Source organism: Leucoraja erinacea, chromosome 5, assembly GCF_028641065.1.
Source record: "Leucoraja erinacea ecotype New England chromosome 5, Leri_hhj_1, whole genome shotgun sequence".
In the NCBI taxonomy this organism is placed as follows: Eukaryota; Metazoa; Chordata; class Chondrichthyes; order Rajiformes; family Rajidae; genus Leucoraja; species Leucoraja erinaceus.
The window spans coordinates 1,072,352-1,081,744 of NC_073381.1; the positions used below are offsets into that span (position 1 = coordinate 1,072,352).

Genomic DNA, 9,393 nt, shown 5'->3' on the forward strand with positions numbered 1-9,393 from the left:
GGGTAACATGAGGGGGAACTTCTTTACTCAGAGAGTGGTAGCGGTGTGGAATGAGCTTCCAGTGGAAGTGGTGGAGGCAGGTTCGTTGGTATCATTTAAAAATAAATTGGATAGGCATATGGATGAGAAGGGAATGGAGGGTTATGGTATGAGTGCAGGCAGGTGGGACTAAGGGAAAAAAAAGTTGTTCGGCACGGACTTGTAGGGCCGAGATGGCCTGTTTCCATGCTGTAATTGTTATATGGTTATATGGTTATTGAACACGGGTCTCTGGCGCTGTGAGGCAGCAGCTCTACCCGCTGCACCTGACTTGGTTGGGCCAGCATGGCACACTGACCTTGTGACTCCAGGCATCCAATGGCTGAGGCAAGGGAAGTAAGGAGGAGTAGAGGCTGCTGGTCACAGAGCTACTCATGGAGGGCAGTGCTCCATACATCCCGTCCGTCACGGCCTGGAATGCAGCCACACTGCCAGCGGAGAGGAAGACCTCCCTGTCGAGAGACGGGCAGAGAGAGGATTCACCGCATACCCGCACATATAGTCCAATAATCACGGACCAGGCTCGCCCCTGGCCTGAACGCTCCCTCTTATCCCCTCTCCCATCGGGCAAGAGGTACAAGGTACACAAAAATGCTGGAGAAACTCGGCGGGTGCAGCAGCATCTATGGAGCGAAGAAAATAGGCGACGTTTCGGGCCGAAACCCTTCTTCAGACTGACGGGGGGTGGGAGGGGAGAAGGAAGGAAAAAGGGGAGGAGGAGGAGCCCGAGGGCGGGGGGATGGGAGGAGACAGCTCGAGGGTTAAGGAAGGGGAGGAGACAGCAAGGGCTAGCAAAATTGGGAGAATTCAACATTCATGCCACCCGGATGCAAGCAACCCAGGCGGAATATTAGGTGCTGCTCCTCCAATTTCCGGTGTTGCTCACCCTGGCAATGGAGGAGACCCAGGACAGAGAGGTCGGATTGGGAATGGGAGGGGGAGTTGAAGTGCTGAGCCACCGGGAGTTCAGGTAGGTTATTGCGGACTGAGCGGAGGTGTTCGGCGAAATGATCGCCCAACCGCCGCTTGGTCTCCCCGATGTAAATCAGCTGGCATCTAGAGCAGCGGATGCAGTGGATGAGGTTGGAGGATGCAAGAGGTACAGATGTGTGAAAACGCACACCTCCAGATTTAGGGACAGTTTCTTGCCAGATGTTATTAGGCAACTGAAGTAAGTAAGTAAGTAAGTTTATTGGCCAAGTACTCACATACAAGGAATTTGCCTTGGTGCTCCGCCCACAAGTAACAACATGACATACAGTGACAGTTACGAAAACACTAAACATTAATAATAATAAAACATTAATGATAAAACACCATTGATCAAGCATGTGAACCAACAAAAAAAACAACCAGAGATCGGCCCTGACCACCCATCCACCTCATTAGAGACCATCGGACCATCTTTGATTGTTTCACTCAGTTTAGTTCAGAGATGCAGCGCGGAAACAGGCCCTTCGGCCCCCCGAGCCTGCGCCGACCAGCGATCCCCGCACACTTGCACTATCCTACACACACACTAGGGACAATTTACATTTACACCAAGCCAATTAACCTACAAACCTGCACGTCTTTGGAGTGTGGGAGGAAACCGGAGCACCCGGAGAAAACCCACGCAGGTCACGGGGAGAACGTACAAATTCCGTACAGACAGCGCCCGTAGTCAGGATTGAACCCGGGTCTCTGGCGCTGTGAGGCAGCAACTCTACCGCTGTACCATAGTACCCCCCATATTAGACTATACAGGACTTTATCTTGCAATAAACGTTATAGAAACATAGAAACATAGAAATTAGGTGCAGGAGTAGGCCATTCGGCCCTTCGAGCCTGCACCGCCATTCAATATGATCATAGCTGATCATCCAACTCAGTATCCCGTACCTGCCTTCTCTCCATACCCTCTGATCCCCTTAGCCACAAGGGCCACATCTAACTCCCTCTTAAATATAGCCAATGAACTGGCCTCGACTACCCTCTGCGGCAGAGAGTTCCAGAGATTCACCACTCTCTGTGTGAAAAAGGTTCTTCTCATCTCGGTTTTAAAGGATTACCCCCTTATCCTTAAGCTGTGACCCCTTGTCCTGGACTTCCCCAACATCGGGAGCAATCTTCCTGCATCTAGCCTGTCCAACCCCTTAAGAATTTTGTAAGTTTCTATAAGATCCCCTCTCAAGCTCCTAAATTCTAGAGAGTATAAACCAAGTCTATCCAGTCTTTCTTCATAAGACAGTCCTGACATCCCAGGAATCAGTCTGGTGAACCGTCTCTGCACTCCCTTTATGGCAATAATGTCCTTCCTCAGATTTGGAGACCAAAACTGTACGCAATACTCCAGGTGTGGTCTCACCAAGACCCTGTACAACTGCAGTAGAACCTCCCTGCTCCTATACTGTTATGCCCTTTATCCTATATCTATAGATGACCTAATTGTAATCATGTATTGTCTTTCCGCTGACTGGATAGCACGCAACAGAAGCTTTTCACTGTACCTCGGTACACGTGACAATAAACTAGACTCAATTACAGTGGCGCAGCGGTAGAGTTACTGCCTCACAGCGCCAGAGTCTCGGGTTGATCCTGATTACACGTATGGAGTTTGTACCTTCTGTCCACACACTCATCTCCCCGCTGCCATCAGGTCGAAGGTACAGGAGCCTGAAATCTGCAACATCCAGGTTCAGGAACAGCTTCTTTCCCACAGCCATACAAACATAGAAACAAAGAAACATAGACAATAGGTGCAGGAGGAGGCCATTCGGCCCTTCGAGCCAGCACCGCCATTCATTGTGATCATGGTTGATCGTCTCCTATCAATAACCCGTGCCTGCCTTCTCCCCATATCCCTTGACTCCACTAGCCCCTAGAGCTCTATCTAACTCTCTCTTAAATGCATCCAGTGACTTGGCCTCCACTGCCCTCTGTGGCAGGGAATTCCATAAATTCACAACTCTCTGGGTGAAAAAGGTTTTCCTCGCCTCAGTCTTAAATGACCTCCCCTTTATTCTAAAGCCCCATGTCCCACTTAGGAAACCTGAACGGAAACCTCTGGAGACTTTGCGCCCCACCCAAGGTTTCCATGCGGTTCCCGGAGGTTTTTGTCAGTCTCCCTGCCAGCTTCCACTGCCTGCAACCTCCGGCAACCACCTGCAAACCTCCAGGTACCGCACCTATCTGGGACACATGACACTAAAATCTCGTGACTCGACTTGACCTTCTCCCCGGGACCTGCGTGGGTTTTCCCCGGGTGCTCCGGTTTCCTCCCACACTCTGAAGATGGACAGGTTTGGAGTTTAATTGGCTTTGGTGAAATTGTCCCTAGTGTGTAGGATAGTGCAAGTGTACGGGATGATCGCTGGTTAGTACGGACTCGGTGGAAATGACAGGTTCTTGACGGGTGTCAGGGGTTATGGGGAGAAGGCTGAAGATCGGGGTTGAGAGGGAGACATAGATCAGCCATGATTAGTGGTGACTAGTGGCTTTCTGCAGGTATATCTTCTAACGGTATATCTTCATGTCCAGGATAATAGAACGATGGCTTTGTGGCCACGTTTAGGAAGGTAATACGAAGATTAATGGAGGGTCTGGTAGAGCTGAGGAAGCAGGGACTCCACAGAAAGGGTTTGAGTTTAGTTCATGTTTTCCTCACAGAGAGTGGTGAGTCTGTGGAATTCTCTGCCTCAGAGGGCGGTGGAGGCCGGTGCTCTTGATACGTTCAAGAGAGAGCTAGATAGGGCTCTTAAAGAAGTGGAGTCAGGGGATATGGGGAGTAGGCAGGAACGGGCTACTGATTGGGGATGATCAGCCATGAATGGCAGTGCTGGCTCGAAGGGCCGAATGGCCTACTCCTGCACCTATTGTCTATTGTCTACCGAGGTACAGTGAAAAGCTTTCATTGCGTGCTAACCAGTCAGCGGAAAGACAATACACGATTACAATCGAGCCGTCCACGGTGTACAGATACAAGACAAAGGGAATAAATGCTGCTGCCGGAGTAGATATTTAAAAGAGAGGAGTGACTGTGATGCCTGATTACAGATATATATCTGTGACCAGCATGCAAAGAGTTGCCTGGTTACGGACGCCATCTTGGATCACTTGGACAGGTTGGAAGTCAGAGGTCATGGGGAGAAGGCAGGAGAATGGGGATAGCAGGGAGAGATAGATCAGCCATGATTGAATGGCGGAGTAGACTTGATGGGCCGAATGGCCTAATTCTGGTCCTGGAACATGAACGTTTGTGCGTTTCACGGCAGAACGTCCCAGACAATGAAGACAATGAAGCCGTTACCTGATTAAGTGGCGAACCGCAGCGTCGAACTGCAGGAACATGACCTCCCTCCTGAGAGACAGAAACGTGGCGACTGCCGATGGGTCTCGGGGATTACGCAGCTTGTCCACCTGACTCTGGATCTCCTGCAGCTCCGAGCCTGCCCCGGTGGCGTGTCGGGGCGACAAACAGAGAGACAAGGTGTGAGAACCAGCATCTCTGGCGAGCCGTGCGCAGCGGATGTGTCCCGCGGTCAGGAGATGGCCCAGCTCGTTCTCCCCCCCGTGACCCGTGTTGGATTTCCTCCCCGGGAGCTCCGCTTTCAATCGACAATAGGAAATCCCGGGAATTAACCTTGTAAACCCACGCTGCACTCCCTCAATAGCAAGAATGTGATGGTTTCCCCCCTGCTAGCAAAAGGGGATTTGAGTGTACACACAGGGAGAGTTCTAAGAGGCTACTCATGGAGGGCAGTGCCCCATAACTACCCGTCCGTCACGGCGTGTGGAATGCAGCCACACTGCCAGCGGAGAGGAAGACCTCCCTGTCGAGAGACGGGCAGAGTGAGGATTCACCGCATACCCGAACATATAGTCCAATAATCACAGACCAGGCTCGCCCCTGGCCTGAACGCTCCCTCTTATCCCCTCTCCCATCGGGCAAGAGGTACAAGGTACACAAAAATGCTGGAGAAACTCAGCGGGTGCAGCAGCATCTATGGAGCGAAGGAAATAGGCGACGTTTCGGGCCGAAACCCTTCTTCAGACTGATGGGGGGTGGGAGGGGAGAAGGAAGGAAAAAGGGGGGAGGAGGGAGCCCGAGGGCGGGGGGATGGGAGGAGACAGCTCGAGGGTTAAGGAAGGGGAGGAGGACAGCAAGGGCTAGCAAAATTGGGAGAATTCAACATTCATGCCACCCGGATGCAAGCAACCCAGGCGGAATACGAGGTGCTGTTCCTCCAATTTCCGGTGTTGCTCGCTCTGGCAATGGAGGAGACCCAGGACAGAGAGGTCGAATTGGGAATGGGAGGGGGAGTTGAAGTGCTGAGCCACCGGGAGTTCAGGTAGGTTATTGCGGACTGAGCGGAGGTGTTCGGCAAAACGATCTCCCAACCTCCGCTTAGTCTCCCCGATGTAAATCAGCTGACATCTAGAGCAGCGGATGCAGTGGATGAGGTTGGAGGATGCAAGAGGTACAGATGTGTGAAAACGCACACCTCCAGATTCGGGGACAGTTTCTTGCCAGATGTTATTAGGCAACTGAAGTAAGTAAGTAAGTAAGTTTATTGGCCAAGTATTCCCATACAAGGAATTTGCCTTGGTGCTCCGCCCACAAGTAACAACATGACATACAGTGACAGTTACGAATGACTCAGAAAACACTAAACATTAATAATAATAAAACATTAATGATAAAACACCATTGATCAAGCATGTGAACCACACAAAAAAACAACCAGAGATCGGCCCTGACCACCCATCCACCTCATTGGAGACCATCTTTGATTGTTTCGCTCAGTTTAGTTCAGAGATGCAGCGCGGAAACAGGCCCTTCGGCCCCCCGAGCCTGCGCCGACCAGCGATCCCCGCACACTTGCACTATCCTACACACACACTAGGGACAATTTACATTTACACCAAGCCAATTAACCTACAAACCTGCACGTCTTTGGAGTGTGGGAGGAAACCGGAGCACCCGGAGAAAACCCACGCAGGTCACGGGGAGAATTCCGTACAGACAGCACCCGTAGGCAGGATTGAACCCGGGTCTCTGGCGCTGTGAGGCAGCAACTCTACCGCTGTACCATAGTACCCCCCATATTAGACTATACAGGACTTTATCTTGCAATAAACGTTATAGAAACATAGAAATTAGGTGCAGGAGTAGGCCATTCGGCCCTTCGAGCCTGCACCGCCATTCAATATGATCATGGCTGATCATCCAACTCAGTATCCCGTACCTGCCTTCTCTCCATACCCCCTGATCCCCTTAGCCACAAGGGCCACATCTAACTCCCTCTTAAATATAGCCAATGAACTGGCCTCGACTACCCTCTGTGGCAGAGAGTTCCAGAGATTCACCACTCTCTGTGTGAAAAAAGTTCTTCTCATCTCGGTTTTAAAGGATTTCCCCCTTATCCTTAAGCTGTGACCCCTTGTCCTGGACTTCCCCAACATCGGGAGCAATCTTCCTGCATCTAGCCTGTCCAATCCCTTAAGAATTTTGTAAGTTTCTATAAGATCCCTCTCAAGCTCCTAAATTCTAGAGAGTATAAACCAAGTCTATCCAGTCTTTCTTCATAAGACGGTCCTGACATCCCAGGAATCAGTCTGGTGAACCTTCTCTGCACTCCCTCTATGGCAATAATGTCCTTCCTCAGATTTGGAGACCAAAACTGTACGCAATACTCCAGGTGTGGTCTCACCAAGACCCTGTACAACTGCAGTAGAACCTCCCTGCTCCTATACTGTTATGCCCTTTATCCTATATCTATAGATGACCTAATTGTAATCATGTATTGTCTTTCCGCTGACTAGTTAGCACGCAACAGAAGCTTTTCACTGTACCTCGGTACACGTGACAATAAACTAAACTCAATTACAGTGGCACAGCGGTAGAGTTACTGCCTCACAGCGCCAGAGTCTCAGGTTTGATCCTGATTACACGTATGGAGTTTGTACCTTCTGTCCACACACTCATCTCTCCGCTGCCATCAGGTTGAAGGTACAGGAGCCTGAAATCTGCAACATCCAGGTTCAGGACAGCTTCTTCCCCACAGCCATACAAACATAGAAACAAAGAAACAGAAAAAAGGTGCAGGAGGAGGCCATTCGGCCCTTCGAGCCAGCACCACCATTTATTGCGATCATGGCTGATCGTCCCCTATCAATAACCCGTGCCTGCCTTCTCCCCATATCCCTTGACTCCACTAGCCCCTACAGCTCTATCTAACTCTCTCTTAAATCCACCCAGTGACTTGGCCTCCACTGCCCTCTGTGGCTGGGAATTCCATAAATTCACAACTCTCTGGGTGAAAAAGGTTTTCCTCACCTCAGTCTTAAATGACCTCCCGTTTATTCTAAAGCCCCATGTCCCACTTAGGAAACCTGAACGGAAACCTCTGGAGACTTTGCGCCCCACCCAAGGTTTCCATGCGGTTCCCGGAGGTTTTTGTCAGTCTCCCTACCTGCTTCCACTGCCTGCAACCTCCGGCAACCACCTGCAACCTCCGGCAACCACCTGCAACCTCCGGGAACCGCACCTATCTGGGACACATGACACTAAAATCTCGTGACTTGACTTCCCCTTCTCCCCGTGACCTGCGTGGGTTTTCCCCGGGTGCTCCGGTTTCCTCCCACACCAGATGGACAGGTCTGGAGTTTAATTGGCGTTGGTAAAATTGTCCCTAGTGTGTAGGATAGTGCAAGTGTACGGGGTGATCGCTGGTCAGTGCGGACTCGGTGGAATGACAGGTTCTTGACTAGTACGGGTGTCAGGGGTTATGGGGAGAAGGCTGAAGAACGGGGTTGAGAGGGAGAGATAGATCAGCCATGATTAGTGGTGACTAGTGGCTTTCTGCAGGGGTTGGCTCCGTTGCTTCTCACGGTATACCTTCATGTCCAGGATAATAGAACAGATGGCTTTGTGGCCACGTTTAGGAAGGTAATACGAAGATTAATGGAGGGTCAGGTAGAGTTGAGGAAGCAGGGACTCCACAGAAAGGGTTTGAGTTTAGTTCACGTTTTCCTCACAGAGAAACATAGAAATTAGGGGCAGGAGTAGGCCATTCGGCCCTTCGAGCCTGCACCGCCATTCAATATGATCATGGCTGATCATCCAACTCAGTATCCCGTACCTGCCTTCTCTCCATACCCTCTGATCTCCTTAGCCACAAGGGCCACATCTAACTCCCTCTTAAATATAGCCAATGAACTGGCCTCGACTACCCTCTGTGGCAGAGAGTTACAGAGATTCACCACTCTCTGTGTGAAAAAAGTTCTTCTCATCTCGGTTTTAAAGGATTTCCCCCTTATCCTTAAGCTGTGACCCCTTGTCCTGGACTTCCCCAACATCGGGAACAATCTTCCTGCATCTAGCCTGTCCAACCCCTTGAGAATTTTGTAAGTTTCTATAAGATCCCCTCTCAATCTCCTATATTCTAGAGAGTATAAACCAAGTCTATCCAGTCTTTCTTCATAAGACAGTCCTGACATCCCAGGAATCAGTCTGGTGAACCGACTTTGCACCACTCCCTCTATGGCAATAATGTCCTTCCTCAGATTTGGAGACCAAAACTGTACGCAATACTCCAGGTGTGGTCTCACCAAGACCCTGTACAACTGCAGTAGAACCTCCCTGCTCCTATACTCAAATCCTTTTGCAATGAAAGCTAACATACCATTCGCTTTCTTTACTGCCTGCTGCACCTGCATGCCTACCTTCAGTGACTGGTGTACCATGACACCCAGGTCTCGCTGCATCTCCCCCTTTCCCAATCGGCCACCATTTAGATAATATAATTCCTCACAGAGAGTTGTGAGTCTGTGGAATTCTCTGCCTCAGAGGGCGGTGCTTTCAAGGGAGAGCTAGGTAGGGCTCTTAAAGATAGCGGAGTCAGGGGATATGATGAGAAGGCAGGAATGGGCTACTGATTGGGGACGATCAGCCGTGATCACATTGAATGGCGGTGCTGGCTCGAAGGGCCGAATGGCCTACTCCTGCACCTATTGTCTATTGTCTACCGAGGTACAGTGAAAAGCTTTCGTTGCGTGCTAACCAGTCAGCGGAAAGACAATACACGATTACAATCGAGCCGTCCACAGTGTACAGATACAAGACAAAGGGAATAAATGCTGCTGCCAGAGTAGATATTTAAAAGAGAGGAGTGACTGTGATGCCTGATTACAGATATATGTCTGTGACCAGCATGCAAAGAGTTGCCTGGTTACGGACGCCATCTTGGATCACTTGGACAGGTTGGAAGTCAGAGGTCATGGGGAGAAGGCAGGAGAATGGGGATAGGAGGGAGAGATAGATCAGCCATGATTGAATGGCGGAGTAGACTTGATGGGCCGAATGGCCTAATT

The 9,393-nt window shown here is 50.4% G+C and overlaps 1 protein-coding gene across 1 annotated transcript in view; it reads right to left on the reverse strand.

The window, feature by feature from the left end:
• The window catches only part of LOC129696854 (coiled-coil domain-containing protein 162-like), a 77,028-nt gene that overhangs the window by 54,171 nt on the left and 13,464 nt on the right, over positions 1 to 9,393 (reverse strand). Inside the window, exons 5-6 of the mRNA XM_055634927.1 lie at positions 4,328 to 4,466; positions 338 to 491 (exon numbers count right to left, since the gene is read on the reverse strand). Of these exons, the coding sequence (XP_055490902.1) occupies positions 338 to 491; positions 4,328 to 4,466 (293 nt within the window). The remainder of the gene's footprint in view (positions 1 to 337; positions 492 to 4,327; positions 4,467 to 9,393) is intronic.